Raw genomic sequence first — 18,775 nt, forward strand, 5'->3', positions numbered from 1 at the left:
ATTCGGGTGTGGGTGAGGAGGCGTGCAGAAGAGTTGCTAGATACGTCCAGGAGACACCAAGAATGTTGCTGCAACTTTTCTTCTTTTTTTAATTACTGGCAGACTCAAGGCTGTATTTCCACTTGGAGCAGACATGTCCCCTTCACTTTTGATCGTCTCACTTTCTACAGTTTTAGTTGATTAAATGCTAAAAAAAAAAAAAAAAAAAAAAGACAGTCCAGCTGCCAATAATCAGGTCAGGGAGGAGAGGGGTTCATTAAAATGCTTATACACTCATTAGAGTGGCTCACACTGAGGACCGTGCACTTGCAGCAATTAAGTTTCATTACAGAAAGTGAGTGCTCCTTAACCTGTGTGCCCTGGGTTTTGCCTCACAGGCAACTTTCAGGATGCCGTATCTTCTAAAGGGACATTTTGGGGACTTTAATTATCTCAAACTATCAGGTAATGCTGTTGTTTGCATCAGTTTGTTTAATTTAAAATTAATTTAGAGTCACACAGAAATAAAATAGATTGTATTTTTCCTCATTAATAAGACAACTTCTACAGTGATCCATCTTTTTACTCGTTTTAACAAGTTTTCATCCCTTTAAAGAAGACTTAATTTTAACATTTTACCGCCTTGGCTGATTAGGATCGATGCATTACTATCCTGGTTACTGATCATTGCTGCAGCTGTGGCAATCTGACAATCAAAGGTCTCATGCTGGCCATTTGAAATAATGCAGGTTCAGCTTTCACACTGAATACACCTCAGATATCAAATGACCACTACTTATAGAAAGTCTCGGTGTCCTTCCCACTCCTGAGACCAAACCCTTACAACTGATCTGTCTGATGAAAACACCCAACGTAATTATGTCTTAAAAGGTTGATTCATAACAGCAGTGATAATCAATCATGGTGGATTAAAAGCTCCATGACCAGCTTAACATGAATAACACCTTAAGAGGAGAAAGGCCAAATTATGCACCAAAGAAAAACTTAGCAACTGTCTGCTCGTGTACTTGTTAGATGTGTCTCATTAAAGATATTTAGTGCTCTTCTTTGTTTATTCTTTATCAACATATAAAGCCGACTAATCCTTTCCAAGCTTCCTGTATCAAATAAAGCTTGACATAGAAGTGATCAGTTCCTTTCAGAGATCTAATACATTTTAAATCATCAGAAAGAAATGTGGTGAAAGCTTAAAAGAAGCCAGTTGATGCTAGACGTGTTCTCAACATCCCATTATCCTCAATGTCTGCCTGTAACAAAAGAGTAATATCATCTTCCTTTAGGTGTAGCTGCTTTCGGTAATGCTGTGTGACACATCAGTGTGAAGGACATCAAGTGCAGCAACACAAAATAAATTACATTTTCAGGACTTGTACACTCTCTCTCTCTCTCTCTCTCTCTCTCTCGGTCCTGTCGGGGAGCGCTGATTCAAACAGTTCTGGTTCCTGTGTGGCTTTATTTGTGTGAACATGACTTTGACTAAATTAAAGTTAGGGATTATGTCAGGGATTAAGTTGTTCAGGGGATCCAATACTTCTCCTTTTTCTTGCATGAGTATTTCTCCACAAAGGCAGAGCCAGAGAGCCGCGTATCTCCCTAATTGACTGTTTTGTAAGCAATCCCACGTGACAAATCGCTCCACACTGGACTGTGAATGTGAGGCAATCAGTGGATTTATTTCAGTCAAATGTAATATAAAACTAAACCTTCGGATATAATAAAAAAATTACAGGAATGAGCTCTCATCCTCTACCGTAGCTGATATGTATTAAAATGGGTGTTTTTACCACTGAGTCGTAATATAATAATGTGTTCTGCCTTTAGATAAAGAAAAATTTCAGCGTTGTTCTCAGTGCGTTAGATACGCTAAATAAAGAACTAAAGAAATGACAGAGACGCTGAATACATCTGAACGAATCCTAACCCAGAATACTGTGTGTAGCTGTTCGTTTACTGGAAAGAGGTGTGTGTGTGTGTGTGTGTGTGTGTGTGTGTGTGTGTGTGTGTGTGTGTGTGTGTGTGCCCGGCTCACCATGAGGAAAGTATTGATAAAGTTATCTCGGTGTTACGCTGCTGTTTACACTTTCCAACACAGCAGTTATCCGGTTTAGAGTTTCCTCATCTGAAATATGTCGCCTTTAAAAAATACATTTGCAAAAGAAATACGACTCCAAACTTCTTCTTGACTAAAACTTTGGGTTTGTGTTTTTTTTTTATTTTTAAGTTTTACTTTAAAACACTAAAGCTGTGCATGCTGAAGAGTTGGACACACACCTTTAAACTTTTACATCAAAAGGGGAAATGTTTGTCTACTTTATCCAATAGAAAACCAAAACACAAGGAAAAATAGGATGGGTTGAAAGTGGTGATTACTGAAACTAAAGCCTCAGCATGAGGTAGCCCCGTCTGTAGGGAGAGTTGGGAACCAGATGGTTGCCAGTCAGCAAGTCCCAGTGCAGACCAAGTCTGGAAATTGGTCTGGTAGCTGCAGGGTGCCAGTTCACTTCCTGAGCACTGCTGAGGTGCCCTTGAGCAACCCCAAACTCTGTACCCCCCCTAATCTTTCATGTGCAGCCCATCACTCTGTCATCTCTCCATTAGTGCATGTCTGCAAAATCCTGTTTGTACATTTGTGTGATTTTCAGCCAATGTGTGTAAGTAGCATGACCCAAAAACAGTGTATATTTAGTTTACCATTGTCCAGTGATTCCCAAAGTGGGACATGTGCCCTCTAGGGGGGCGTGGAGTTATGACAGTAGGGGGGGGTGGACTGCAAAGCTTAATAGAGAGAGTCATGTGTCGCCCTCGGCTTCAGCTGCACATCGGTGGGTAATGAAGAGAGGCTACAATGTGTGTTGTTACAGTCTATGTTTGTGCCTCAGAGTATTTGCTTCAGACAGCCTGAAGCTGAACAAGTTAGGATGCCAAATGAAGACATTGCATCCTTCTCACAAAAAGAAGCATGTTGATTATTGCAGGACTGGAGGACTTAATCTCGGATTTTGATCAAATTTTAATTTCAAGAAGCTTTTTATCTTCATAGGTTCAGGTTAAAAAAAAAGGTCTAATGAAAACTATGACTGTTATTAATCTGGAAGTTTCCTGTTGTAATATCACTTTTAAAGTCTTCCTCTGTCAAAGCCGCTTGTTAGTTTTTTAACTTTAGCTGTCACACCAAAGTTGCTATTCTGTACTTTTTGTAGACAATGTTAGCAAAGAGTGTGAGCGACAGCGTAATTGATATATGGATATACAATATGTGTTTTTGTGTTCATGTGTCTGGTGAGGGGTAGGGGGCTTCAAAATATGCTCAATGGGGGGCCCTGCAGAAAAAGTTTGGGAATCTCTGCCAGTCTATATAACATAGTTTCAGTTAACACCCATCGGTTTCTAAAGAGGCGTTATGAAAACCAATATGTGGATCCCCATATTTGAAATGCTGTCGCACTCTAACTTTGAGCCAGTCTAAAAACAGGCAAAAGGTAGAAGCTTTCTTCTGCTGTGAGGCTGTTTCTAGCCCACTTTTATAAGATATTGCTCAAAAAAAGCTGCTACACCATTGGGCAAAGAACTTTTAATCATCGTCTTTGATTAAGCACCTACTCGGAAGTATTACAAAATGTTATCTAGTTCAAAATGTCTATGTGTTTATCAGAAAATGAAATGCAGCTGGAGCTCGGGAAACAGCTAGAAGCTGATCCCTGAGTTAAGGTAATTAACTTCATGTTTGATTTTTGTTTCATTCTCTAACAAGCACAATACAGATGCATGAATGTGAGTCTTTTACTTCAGTGTCAGCAGAAAGAAATCCCAAACATTTATGACTTTTCCATCAGATGACCTCTCCAAAGCTTTGACCTACAACTTTTTTTCTGCATTGATATTCAACAAGAACAACAGTGTAAACATCCAGCCTCTAATTAACAAGGCTGGATCCGTTTAGTTTGACACTCATCTGTAAAAACAATTAACACTGGTCCTCTCTAACAAGCCAGAGGAAATAAATCAAATGTTAACACAAGGGTGGAGAGTCCTCGCTCAGTCAGTGTAATTAGTACAGCGAGGAGCTAAAGGCCCTTAGCACTGTGCTTCATTATCAATTGACAACCTGTACGTCCCCCGACAGTGACTGATCTTCATAGGGAGCAGCCTCTGAATGCCTCTCCACGCCGCAGAATGGGGAGGAAAATGAGATTTGCAGCCTTTTGTCTCAGTGAATAGATGCTGCTCTTCACTTCTTTCACCTGTGCAAATTCAATCAGCATTCATCTTTTGTTGAAGGTTATAGACTCAAATTCTGAATCTGCTTTTGAATATAGTTGCTTAAAATTCTGGCATTAATTGGGTGTGCACTAAGGTTGTATTTCGCCTCTTTTAAGAACACCTGATTACGTTCAAGAACACTGACATTAAACAAGTTTTTCATGTTGTCGTTCATGTGATCTTGCAGAGTTTAGTATTCAATGTGACGGCGCAGGCTTTCCTTATACAGCTGGCTTGAGTCTCCGGTGATGACGACCGGGGCCATTATGCATTCCACCTGCGTTTCTCCTTCTATTAAATAATCGAGTGCAAGTGTGTGTCATACATCTGTTTTAATAAACAGGAGAGTTCTGCATGGAGAATTTCCATAATTAATCTAACAAATGTGAACTCAGCAGTGTAGCTGAACCCCATTGTTGTAAAGCAATTACAGCAGATGTGCATAACGCTGGCCTGAGAGTCTGCTCTCCTTCAAGAGGTATACACAACCTCTCGAATCTCACGCATCTTTTATGTTCTTGAAAAAGATGATATGGGGAGAATTTCCCCCCCCACCATTTCAAAAGGGTGTCCTTTTTTTGCTTTTTTCCACAGCAGCTAGATTAGACTTTTTTTTTCTTCAAAGCCACCCAAAGCTCTGTGTTTAATCACATTATGGCATTTCCAGCGTTGCCTCGGTATGGTTGCAAGGCTCAGGTTTAAAAAAAAAACAAAAAACGAGGCCATGCGTTTCAATTTTTACCAGCACAATTCACGGTGTGCTGTCAGGGACAGGATCCTGTATCACTCCGGGATTCATCTCTCCTATCATCAGCTCTGACATTAAACGATAAGATTTGATCCAGATGGGATTTGATCTTTAAAGTGAGGCCATGGTCCCAGTTTATATAAAACGCCATAAATCACATCTTTAATCTCTCTCTGCTCTCCCTTTGCACGTTTCACATGAATGAACTTGTACTGATTGCAGTGAAATGTCTCTCTGCTGCTCTTTCCAGGGGATTAGGAACATTTATTCATTAACACTTGTTTAAAAGTCATAGCAGGAAGTTATTTATGGTAACTCTAACACTTTAGCAGCAAAAGTTGGTCATATTCCACCTTAAAAGACAGATTTCAGTGAGATATTTTTGCAATTTAAGACTCAAAAGAATGACTCACATTTGTATCTCTATCACATGATAAACTGTAAAATATGCTTGTAATGAAAGCAACAGAAACACAGAATCCAAAGAGTGTTACCAAAATCAGGTCACACTCTGGAAGAGCCAAGAAGTGGGAAGAAGCTGTGATACAACTGTAATACATCAAAATGCATGCTCTGAAAATAATTCTCATATCAGATTACAAAACAGCTCATTTTGTCTTTTTGGTAATTTTCTCTGCTAAATTTTTTTTTTAAAGCAATCAATATCACAATTTTACACAGAAGACATTAGCTGACTGCTGATCTGCCAGATAATGTATCACTGGAAAACAGACTTCTCTGCTGGATAAGGGATCTGCATTTTAAGCACTTTCACATTAAAGTAAAGATGGGATGTTCATTCTGCGGCTCGATGCAGATGGCGGCTGAATGCTCCGCTTCTTGATTTAATAAATATGACAAATTACTGTCAGAGAAAGACAAAGCTGATGATTCATAAGCCATCTTTGATTATGCTTGCTTTAAATTAAAGTGTTGAACCAAATATAATACATACTAGTCAAATGCAAACAAAAAAATGATGCTCTGTTTTGTTTATTGTAGAAAATCAAGATCAAATCCAGAAAATCTAGTATTAGAACACTAAAAAACAAAACAATAACATGCATCTTTTCTTCTTTTCTTTTATATGATATGAGATGAGATGAGATTCAACTTTATTGTCATTACACATATACAAGTATAGAGTAACGAAATGAGGTTTGGCATCTCACCAGAAGTGCAAATAAGCAGAAAGTGCAAGAGTCTGTGCTATGTACAGTAATTACAAAATTTACAGATGTAGACTAAAAAAAGTGAATTATTGGGTATATATGGCTGAATTAATGGGATGCTATAAATATAAATAAATGTGATAAATATAAGTATATTCTTCAGATTATATATATATATATATATATATATATATATATATATATATATATATATATATATATAGTACATATGTACGATGTATGATATAGTACAGTATGACACCGTACAATAAAATGTGATATGATGCGTTTTAGATTAGATCAGATACAAAAGAGGGGATATAATGCAATTGGATACGAACAATACGTTACAATAAGATACAATATGATAGACTACAGTACAGCATGGTACAATACTAAAGAATACGATACAGTACTGTATAATACCATACAATACGATACGATAGAATACCGCATGGTGTGGTAAGATACGATACAGTACAGTATGATATGATTTAATAGAACACTGTAAGGTACAGTATGATATGATTTAATAGAACACTGTAAGGTACAGTATGTTATGGTACTATACGATCCAGTGTTACACACATATATCTGCCTCCTCAGTAGATACAAAAATAAAAACAATTCAAGAAAACAACGATCGATGTGTAATCATAGAAGCACAAACCAATAGCAGCCACAAACAACATATATGGAACATTATAATTCATGGTCTGAAATTATTTGCATATTTTGTAGTTAACAACTTGTCCCACAGCAAGGTGAAGCCCTGAAACTTTTCCAAACATAGCACCTGTTTACAATCATAACATTGCTTTTTGTTGTGCCTTTTTTCAGTCGACTAAATATGTAAAGCTGCAGATCCCATGCACAAACAATACATAGCGTAGCTAAGCTCACATGATTGAACCCTGGGCTTCTTCTTCCCGACCCCTTCCTGACCACCATCTACTGTAATTAATACACTGACCATAGTTAAGTACCATACACAACTTAATCAATCTTAAATATTTATCACCAATCTCTGAAGATTTCTAAAACGTACATGATAAGAATCGGTTCACCAGCCCAGACCTTTTTAAGACAAACACAAGGACGCCGTCTTCCACTTGTACAGATATTTGTAGCTCATGTCATGGAGTTGATGCCAACATTTATACAGATTCAACTCCCTCCACACCAAGGCAATGTAACACACTTCACTTCTGATTCTCAGTTATCCTTTAAGAGGCACAATAATGGCCACTGTCACTGCATTAGCTTTACGACACTGACAGCATGACAGAGTCCATTTATCACTGCAGTCTCCAGAGGAAACCCTGTTTCATGATGACCTGCTCCACAGAGGAAACACAGGTGCCGTTTACGGCAACTTCCCTTCAAATCAAGGAGAAGACAGCCGCCTGTCATTCATTCAACAAACGCAATGACTACAAAGTACTGGATGCATACATAGCTATATGTGTATGGGCTGGTTGTAACTAATACATCTTATGCAATTCTAATGAGCAGCAATACTAATAACATGTGCAAACAAGGATGAGGGAATTTGAGAAATGTTGTGATGCAGAAAAAAACAGTAACTACATCAAGGACATATAGTCACATGCTAATGAATCCTCATATTATCTGATGTTTGCTTTAATATTGACTATAATCCAGAAGTATTAAAACCTTATTGTAAAATATAATAACACCAAAACAGGCTTTATACCTTGACCAGATCTACGGACTTCAGTTGTGTTTTTAAGTTTGTGTGATACACAACTTTATTCTTAATCACTCATTTATCTCCTTTGACCGACTATGTTAAGAGATTGACTCGTAGCTTTTATAGAAGCAGAGGAAAATTATGCTCGAGTTCATTGTGATGAAGGAAAATGCTCCTGAGTGCAACACCAAGCTCTCACACTGATGTCTTCAGCAGTAGTTTCTATTCTGTATAACAACAGCACTCTATGGCACAGGAGACTGATAGGACTTTGGCATCACAGATTGTACTTAGTTTGATCATTTCACTGTAGGATTTATTTTTTAATGGGATCAGTTTTCCAATTGTTTTCAATGAGGAGAGAGCGTTTGCAGCAGAATGCGACCGACTGGAAAAAAATATTTCAAATGTTCAGAAAGGCGCTGTTGACATCACCGGCACTCTTTTCCAAATGTATGATACTCCCAGTAGTTATACCGCCTTTCAGATCGTGTCTTGTACCAACATCCTCTTTGACGTCATGTCTGATCATGAAATAAACAATTTAAAATAAAAAAAAATACAGTAAAAAGTAACGGAGCCGTTGCCTTTATACAGCAGCCGTTGTCAACAAACTGTTGGACGGACAGGACAAACGTGCAAAGCTTTTCTGTTCAACGCTTTTCTTTTTTTTGTTTGCTTTGTCAGGACTGATTCAATGGTTTAAGCAGGTGTCAGAAAAGGGACTGATTGTAGCTTTCTATACACCTGAATGGTAAATATCACACAAAGAGCTATGATCTGGAAGAAACAAGCAAAGATAAATGCTTGTGTAAAGGACGTAGCAGGGTGAGATGACGAGGAAGTGTTCATAAATTATAAAGCAAACAATGAAACATGATCACTACCAGCTGCCTCGTGCTTTCTATTGAAGTTTTAAATCGATACCACCCTCGATTAGATACAATTATGGACATTCTCACCGTATCACTTTTATGAGACAGAATGACAGCTTGACAGTGTCCATCAATCAGCCGTCTACACGATACCCATGCACGCCATAGTGCCTATTTTCCCAAAGACAAAAACAGGATGAAGCTACAAAGATGCATCTGCTGCTGCTGATCTATTATTGTGTCTCTGTAAATTATACCGTGCAGAATACATGTAATGGAATAGCGGCACAGAGTACAGCATCGTGCACGCTCTATGATTGAAAAGACAAATAACCTGGACCTTTGTATAGCCGGAATATGTCTTTCTCCATTCTGGAAACATGCTTAAAGAAAATGGTGTAATGTACCAGCAGCAAAATAGCAAAGTGAGATATGAGAAAATGTTCAGGACAAACTCATCTTTCCATAATCCCATAGTCTCTGCGCTCCCACCACTCTTTCCAAACCTCCAATTACAAAGAGAAGAAATGCCTCGCCTTTTCACTCCTCAGAAATACACAGGCTCCACATCAGAACTCAATTTGGTTTGGTAATGAGACTGCGCTTGTGCATTTCCCCATGCAGACAGCCCAATCTTCAATTGCCAGCACACGTGGGGGCTTTGCTTAGCAGGAAGGCTCTGAGGAAATAGACTGGTAAAAGTGTTGCCTTTTTCCATTTGGATGAAACTTGGAGCTCACCTTGGGTAGTCCTTTCAAAATGACCTTGAGGAATTTCCAAGATCTGAGGACAGCCATACTTGATACAAAAAAGGCTTTGAATTCATATTTTTCATGGATCCCTGCAAAGTTATGTGAAAAAAGATTTTATAAACCACTGGTCAAGGAACCAGCTATACCCTCTCTAGGGGGGGTTGGCTGTCTTTTTTTTTTTGATTTTCAAAAGCCATTTCAAAGTGTGTATGTAAGAATTCCAAGTAGCTGGGGTGCGGATGGCCTAATGGTTAGGTAGCGCCACATATGTGGAGACTACAGCCCTCCGAGCTGGGGGCCCAGTTCATTGGTGCCGCCTGTGGCTCCTTTAACCCACTCTCTCTCCCTGGTCTTCCTGCTCTGCCCAATGAACTATCTGGTTAATACGAAAAGCCCCAAAATAAATCTAACAAAAAAAAACACTTTTAATTTGACAGAAGGGGACATTTCCACCGGTTGGAAAATAAATCAACAATTGTATGACACCAAAAGACACCAGTCTACTTCTCAGTTGATTTATTAATTTTTTTTAACAAGTTATTTAATTGCCATCATGGTATCATGATCTCAATGACATGCTTCAAGTCTTCTTGAATTCACTGTTATGTTAATTTTGCAAATGTTGGTCCCAAGGACAAGTCAAGTTACTCCTATTGGTTGTCTGCCAACCCAGGGTTGAGATGCACTTCATCTCAAAAGAAGGCAATGACTGAAATGCCATGTTTAAGACTTCAAAAAGGAGGTTCACTGACCCAAGGTCACATATTGGTGAGGTCTATATCTATTATATGCAGTAGTCTATGAGCTGTCCATACATTTTAGCCCTGCTCTCATGCAATGTTAAAGTCACCTTTCCTCAGGGTAATCTATAGTACATGGTGCATGTTGGCTCCTGAAAGAAAGTCAATAAGCTCGGAGACGACGCAGATCTAAGTGATCAGTATGCTAATTCCTTGCTCAATAAAGTGGTTGTTGGCTTAACAGGATACTCATGCTTTAATTCCAACCAATTCTTGGATTTCAGACTCATCTAACACAGTCGGTCTCAAAGATATGGAGACGACTTAAGGTCAGGACGAAAGTGCTCTATGAATGTTTCACCACATTAAGAATTAACGTCAAACATTGCACACTTTAAAGTTTTCAAACCTCAAAATATGTGAAAGAAGAAAAAAAAAGAGAACAACATCACCATATCAGAAAAATAAATATGCGATTAGAATTCCAGGCACACAGCAGTCAGAAATAGCAACTGTCACAGCTGGTGATGGAAAGATTTGTCACAGTAAATAGAGCTCAAAGCTGATACATCCCAACACAGACTAAGATGACCGAACCTGAGCCAACGGAGGAAACTCAAATCTGGCTGCACAAGGAAAGATTCTTGGCGTTTTGTCCGCGACAGAACGCCTCATCTGTGGGGCAAAACTGTCAGAAATGACAATGTGACAAGTAAGCAAACGAGACACATCTTGAGACAAACTCCTCCTATTTACATGCAGCGAAGATATTTCATGTGCATGTTTTTATTTCTAAGAACCATTGCAATATATTTTCCAAACCTTCACTGCAACATAAAGAAGATTACCTTCACTTTTTGGGTGTTGTCATGACTTTAAACTCAGTGGTTTGTAAAACTTGGTGAAGTGAAAATTCAGAATCACATTTAAAACCACTTTATGGAGGAATTCTGTTTGGTGCTCTTTGGCACCCACCGAAGGTCTCTGTGTGCAACTGCTCTGTCGTAAAACAGACAAAGTGCTGTGACCTTGATATTTGGCCAGATTTACACGGTTCATTGTCGTTTTAGTTGCTTATCACTGGAGAGGTGATAAACAAAGATTTCAAAGATTTTCTTATAGTTTTGCAAACCAAGAATAAACCAGTAGAAAATGTAAACTGCCTTAAAGCTTTCAACTTTGAGCACGTCTATAAAGAAAAATGGCTGCTGTGTGAATGTGAAATGATTCCCTAACCTACTAACAAAAAGAAAGTGTTAAACATAGGGATGTGGGCGATGGGTCGATTAAAAAGAGGTACTACAGTCTGTGAAACTAATACGTATTTTTAGCAATTCAGGATAGCCGGTCAAATGTTGTGTTTAAGAAGCCGCCCGCCACTAGCTGGGGCTGTCGCTCCAGGTAATACTACTGCTATAATGATCTACAACCTGTATGTAAACAAGGCCAGAGAAAAGATGAAGAAGACCTCTCGTTAAAAGATTACTTCAGGATCAACTATCCTATTGGGCATGCAGGATAGGAAACATGATAATAGCATGATGTTAAAATTATTCAAATGAAGGGCTGCCTGTGTGATTTAAATGTAATATTAAATGGAGTGGTAGGATTTTAAATTTATGGTAATTCAAAGTATGTTTTAATAATTATATCCTGCTTGCCCTAATTTCTAAGGCACGTGTCCCTGAATGCCCCACCTCTCCATGTAAAGCAGGACTCATCCAGTTCACATGCAAACGGATTTCAGCAGAATTTTACTGACACAATTGAAGTGAAAAATATCATCAGGTGTACTCTCAGAGTGTGCTAAAAGGATTGGACTTACGTAGTCGTCATATGAATCATGTGTGACTGCTAACAGTGGGGGCCTGTATCCAGTGTTCCCCGCTGCCCCCCTGGCTCTCGGAGCTTGTACCTCCCTCGTTAAAACATTTGTGGGAAGTTTGCTGTGTGTGGCTGCGGCTGCGGCGGCTGCTGCTGCTGTCCCCCGAGGCGCTGCTGCACTCCTTCCTGTTCCTCTGTGGCCCCTGGTAAAGCAAAAACAAGCAGACAAGCAAAGCATCAAGAATCTACCTCCACGGCGCTGGTAGAGAAGCCGAAGTAGAAAAAGTTAAGACTGTAAGAAATCTGTTAAATCCCTTTAAACGCTGCATACTCGCAGGCTGTCACAGTCGGTGGTTGTCATACACTACGCTCGGGTGGAACACTAGATAAGCATAACCTCCCCTGGCACTGAGGTAGATCTTGTAACGATCACAGGGCTGACGAGTGTCACTTTGTGTCTTTCTCAGCTATGCAAACATGCCTGTGGGGATGAAGGCTTGGTTATTTCAATAACACGATGGAGCGCTGCCTGGCCTGTGTTTGTACAAAATCATAACTCCATCTGCCTGGAGCTGCTGAAGACAACTCCGACTGCAGACAAACCCAAAGTCAGACAGGTGTATTTATCAGTGTCCAGTTTTTTTTTGGTTGTTGTTGTTGCTGCAGAAAAGGGCCAGGGGGACGTGGGAGCGCATGAGGAATGGAAGGTGGATTGTTTATTTTTATGGATGTGTGAGTGTCCAGCGACAGAGCCGAATGAACGCAGCAGGGACTGAAGGGTGGCTTTAGCCTCTCAAAGCTGCCTATTGTCTGCTAACTTCACATTTTAACAGCAGCAGGACGTAGGTGGGCTAGGACACCCTTTCTTTCTTTCTCATCTCATCTCAGCACATCCTCCACTAGGTAGCGGCCCATTGTAATCCAAAAATACAGCCACTCAAAGGGGAATTACTGGTGCATATTTTTCATGGAGATTTACAATAATCGCTTATCGTTGCGCCAAAAGGAGTAAATCTGGGAGAGGAGAGTGGTGGTGGTGACTTTAAATTGGGGGCGTCCCGTGTTGCTGCGGGATTTAGCTCATCTACATGTACTGCCAGAATTAGGCCAGGCTGTCATAGCAAAACCCCTACCTGCTCGCTCCTGAGGGAACACCACGGCTGAGGTAGATTACGGACAATTTAGTATAAAATATGAGACTGGGAGAGGCGAGTGTTTCACACAAGCTGCTGCACGCATAGCAGGGCCAATCACATTTTTTTTTTTTTATTGCTGGTCCGGCCTATAATCCCCTTGAGCTACAACAAATAGAAATAACACGTATTTGAGTTATCAGGGAGACATAACTAGAAAAAGGTAGAGGGAATAAGGTTGGAAATAATTAAATAACAACCTGAGGGGAAAAAACTCAGAGTGAGTTTAAATGAAGGATTAAAACGTTTGCTGGTGAATGCAATTAATCAGAAAATGTCAAAAAGGTGGGTTCTTCCTATTTGCATTTGCTTGTTTGATTTTTCATTTAGGACACCGCACAATGAAATCATTAAAGGGAGGTTCCCACTTGACAACCCCGGTGATGTCCTGGCTCTTGCTGCCCATTGGTCTACTGTTGTTGCCATTTGGTGAGGTAGGTATTGTCACTCCCTGTAGCGTTTAGAAGTGAAGAAGTCTTTCCTAAAAAGTCAACTTTCAGAGTTTTGTTTCTTCATGAAGCTCTGATAATTGTGCTCCTACAAACAAATACATCACTTTTTAAATGAACAAAAGCGTGGAACAAACCTGGAAGCTATCGTGTTCGCCGGTCGTACACTCCTCCCCTGAGCACTCCTCCCTCTGCTCGGCTCGTCGGAGCCGTTCAACAGCGAGAGCTCTCTCAGTTGCTCCTGTCTGATCTCATCATTGTAGTCCTGAGGGAACATAATACAGCATGTCTTGTAAAGAAGAAGAAAAAAATATATATAAAAACAAGGACATTTGTCTTCTGACGGCAACAGATGCTCGCAACAGCAGAAAATGTCATCAAATTAAAATTATCTTGACACACACAGGAAACACATGGCGGAGCTGAGCGCTGAATACGCAATGAAGGATGTCGTCTTCCCGTTGTGTTTGGACAGAAAATGCAAAACACAGATAAGTAATGTAGGAGAAGACAATAAATATATATCTGAAAGAGCTGTGGATTCATTCATATCAGTGCATTGTGTGATGAAACAAAAGGAAAGGGAAGCAGGTTTTTTTTTGTGTTAAGCAGTTTGTAGGAGTAGTGAGAATTTTTGACATACTGCCTTCCAGATGGCTGGAAGACTAATTTAATGTCTATCATTCAAAATCAGGACTAGATTTAGGTAGGATTTAGCCCACGTGTAAGTTCAGACGTTGGGAATTTAACAAATAAAATGATTCTCTCATGAAGTTTCCCTGGTTGCTTGTGTTCACGTAAAAAAACTGCCAAATTTTCACCTCAATTTTTTCCTGCCAATGACTTTGTAAAATGTACCCAAAATCTTGGAATCGGCTGATGTGTGATATCCAAGAACACTGATTAAGAGCGAGTTGGGTTGGGGTGATATGCCGGTACGTGACCAGTGCTTCATCATCTCTCTGCTCTGTCTGTTTTTCTCCGAATCTAAGTTAAATTAATTCATTGAATTGATTTATTACGTGAAGAAAACTAAAGACTAAGCATTTTATTATCTTCATTTTTTATGTAAATTGCTTTTGCTATGGTGGCGGTCTCTTAATGTTTTAGTTGTCCAATATATTTCACTTCACTCTTTTATATTCTACTTGTATATGCCTCCTATTTTATTTGTATTTATCTGATCTGTTCTGTTTTTTATTTTGTACTTCCTACTTGTCCCTCTCTCTTTCTGCACATTCACATCATAATCCTGCATGTCGCTCTCTGTAAATGTTTGTTACTAACCACATATTTGCATGGGAGCTCCTGAGCTCTCATGTCTTGTAGGGTTCCTCGGGATTGTTGGTGGGGACGGCCTGCTGCTTATCTTAGATGCTTAAAAACCCCAGTGGACTGAGGCTTCTGGAGTGTTGCAGTCAAAACCCACACTGAACGAGACCAAGACATGCTCGAGACCAGAGTGCTCCGAGACCAAGACAAGACCAAGACCATAGATATCACTGAAAAATCATCAACTTGTGTGCAGCGGGCGAGTCACTCCAGACCGTAACACCAGGGAGGTTGCAGCCTTAAACGGGGGATAAAAATGAAATCATGGACAGTCAAAGTTATTTGTTTATTTAGAAAGGGATGATTTCCTTCTTATCACAGTATGATGTGGAAAAACAGCCTTTCAGTGGTGGACTTGACCGGTCTTGATTTAAAATATGAAGTTCACCAAGTCCGAGACCAAGACAAGACCGAGTCAAATGCTTTTGATTGACCTCGACCTTCAAAAAGTGGTCTCGAGCCCGGACTTGATACCAAGACCGATTTTGAGTACTACAACACCCGGCTTCTGGAGTTGGAACTGCTGTGACTTCTTTGATGCAACAATTTGTGACTACAGTTGAATGTCTAATGGATAACAGCTCTCACATGACGTAATGATCAGTAACTAACATCCATTATGTTATCGCCTACACCGCTTTCAATCAAGACGATATAACAGAACAAACCCACTGATTTTTTTTTTCTTTGTTTTCGTCACTGAATGTAATCAAACTTTCAACACGGCCTATTATTAGGTTGAATTAATAATGTGTGGACACAGAGAGTGTGAGATCTATTAATTGTGTTAAAAAATGCAGTGTTATGAGTCATAATTTTAAGGACATTTTCTCACTTCAACAATGTTTTATTTTCTTTCAGCATGAGCTTCTACCACGATAGCTGGAGCAGGTTTAACTCCCACATGTTCAAAGAATGTTTTTGTTTTTTTGTATTTGTTTTTCTTCGTTCTACTTTTGTGTTTGACCTCACTGTGCAGACTGAAGTGTGTGCACACTGTGACCCTTTGAGGGCTGTTTTTGAATTCCTCTGCAAAAAAAAGGGAAAAAAGTTCCTCTGTGGCAACATTTTATGGAAGTTTAAGAAATAGTTTTGAAGCCAATGTTTTTATGTGTGTGTCCTCCTTTTTGTTCTTCACAAGAGTATACTAGCACGCGATACACATTTCAGCCAGTGGGTCTTCAAATCTGTCCAGCTGACAAACAGGTAGACACAGAGAAGAGGAGGAAGAAGACTCTGAGCCAATATCATGCACATCAATAATTCAGGTGTCAAACTTCTAGGAAAAATGGGGCTTTGCTCAGTTTGCTGATGTTTTATGAAGAAGGTAATGTACTGAATATGTTTGTTTAAACCTGGAGGAGGCTTTGAGGGTACCACTGCGTATAAATGGAAACTTTGATAAACCTCTCCAGGGCAACTTTTCATATTATTTTTTTAAAAGATGTATCTGTGGGCTTTTTCATGCCTTTGTTGGAGAGAAATTGATAGATTTGGAAATCAAGGAGAGAGAGAGAGAGAGAGAGAGAGAGAGAGAGAGAGAGAGAGTGAATTGTAGTGAAGTGAATGACATGCAGGATAGCAGCCACAGGTCAGATTTGAACCCGGGCCGCCCGCTACAAGGACCACAGCCTCTGTAAATGGGGTGCGCATACTAACCACTAGGCTGCCGGCACACCCAGCTTTTCATATTAATGAAATCAAGCCTTCAATGTGTAGAAGGAAGTGAATCTTGACTTTCATTGTAGACTATTTAAAGTTCTTAAACCATTAATGAGGGACATTTAATACTCATGCTACAGATCCCTGCTTCTCTAATGAACACATACCGTTTTATACTCTCCTAAACAGAGCAGAATCTGAAGTCAGTGATTCAAGACTACAGAGGTGTGAATGCATCCAAAATCATTCAACTACAGTATGTATGCACACATTAGCATTGAATATTGTAAATAATAAAAGTGTATGTTTTATGGCCACTAGCCTTTTTGTAACTTGCTGCATGTGAGAGCACAAACAGCGATACTTTTCACTCTCACTTTACCCAGATGTTTTCCTGCCAGCCCCTTAGTACATTTTTGTGTTGAGATCACGGTGAGCTGATGTTTGAATGCAGCAGGAAATGTTCTGGAAAATTCCCTGCAGGCGAGCGGGAAGTGGGTGGTCACATTTCTATCCTGGAATTGACGCACAACCACAGACTGTATGCACGAGACGGGTGCAATCTGCATGAATGTAATGCATCCGCTTCATTGTGCAAGTATGTTTCTCTCCGCTCTCTTGTTAATATTAGGATTGAGTCCGAACTGAAGGTAGCATTCAGAAAGGCAAAAATCCCATCTGCCACTTCTGCTTTGTTCTTTTTATGTCATGGTTTCCTCCATGCTGTTTGAAATAGTTCATTAATAATAGATACGTTCAAAACCAACTAACGATTCTGCAGCCAACTGGGTAACACTGTTTTATCATTTAGTCAACAAATTGCGCACATCCCTTCCTGTGAGTGAAAAGTTGCTACCCCAGTTACTAGTCCACAAGAAAAGAGCTGCAGCAGTATGTGTCACTCATTTTGTCCAAATATGGCTACTCATCAATGCCCTAAATGTTTCATGTTCACACACTTTGCACAAGTAACACCAAGCGTCAGCTCTACGTCTTTCCCTCATCGACCTCACTTTGAATTCAATGAAGAAAAGCAAAAGATGAGGCGAGATTAAATACACAAGATGTCACATTTATATTTATAGAACATGTGTCAGACGGGGACCATATGATGAACAGATTTAGACACCCACACGTCACCAAACAGGCAAAATAAAAACATTCTTATGGTAGATTTTTTTTTAATGAGTTAATAAGGCCCACAGCGTTGTGTTCCTTCTGAAGGAGACTGGCAGAGTTTTGAAGTGGAAAGCTGGCAGCTTATCCAAAGCACAACAAATATGCCAGAGCTTGTAAAAAAGTTGACTGTTGACAGATGCTTTAACATGAGAAAACAGAGATAAACCCAATTTGGAGGCTGCTTGGGTCAGACTGTTTGCTCACTCTGATTAATTCTGCCCATGCATGGCCTTGCACACACTCGATGCCCTTCACAGAGCTGAAGTTCGACTCTAAGAGGTCAGAACGTGAAGCATGGCAGTCCTTCACTCTCGTCTGCTGCTGGCTGTGTTCACTGATTGTTTACCTTTGTTGTTCTTATAGCCCAATGTTTTATTAAGTTGGCTACAGATTCTTTATGATCCGCTCCTATATCCTTTGACGTATTTCTGGCAAAAACACAGATAAAAATCAATACTGCCCTTTTGGAGAATAAATTATGGTTCAGGCGGCCCCGATCGCTCGGTCGTAACGACATGCTCCGTACAACTTCTGAAAGGTCGGACTCCTCGATTTCTCTTTCTGGCAAACAGCGATAACACACATGCTCGCAGTCAAATCAGCCCTTAATAACACAAAACGTTCGTCTTTCATAAATATGAAATAGAAAATAAACCTCTGTACAGTGTGTGCTGATAAAGACAGACACTTTTTATACTAAAATCTTTTTTTGTATTGGCTGTAACTGTGATTATTTCTGCTGTTAAAATGGGTGTTAGCCCTCCCATGAACAGAGGCTATAGCGGGCGGGGCGGAATCGGACCTGTGGCTTCTTTTCCCACTCTCTCTCTCTCTCTCTCTCTCTCTCACTCTCTCTCTCTCCCTGATTTCTGACT

The 18,775-nt window shown here is 39.8% G+C and overlaps 1 protein-coding gene across 5 annotated transcripts in view; it reads right to left on the minus strand.

Moving 5' to 3' along the window:
* The window catches only part of khdrbs2 (KH domain containing, RNA binding, signal transduction associated 2), a 98,722-nt gene that overhangs the window by 18,804 nt on the left and 61,143 nt on the right, over positions 1 to 18,775 (minus strand). For all 5 annotated transcript variants that reach the window (XR_010667066.1, XR_003808565.2, XR_010667067.1 and 2 more), the window contains exons 5-6: positions 13,865 to 13,992; positions 12,087 to 12,288 (exon numbers count right to left, since the gene is read on the minus strand). Coding sequence is in view for 2 of the 5 variants with exons in the window: in XM_020632753.2 (XP_020488409.1) it covers positions 12,087 to 12,288; positions 13,865 to 13,992 (330 nt within the window). In the remaining 3 variants the exon portion in view is untranslated. The remainder of the gene's footprint in view (positions 1 to 12,086; positions 12,289 to 13,864; positions 13,993 to 18,775) is intronic.

The sequence above is a fragment of the Labrus bergylta genome, chromosome 10 (assembly GCF_963930695.1).
Source record: "Labrus bergylta chromosome 10, fLabBer1.1, whole genome shotgun sequence".
Lineage (NCBI taxonomy): Eukaryota > Metazoa > Chordata > Actinopteri > Labriformes > Labridae > Labrus > Labrus bergylta.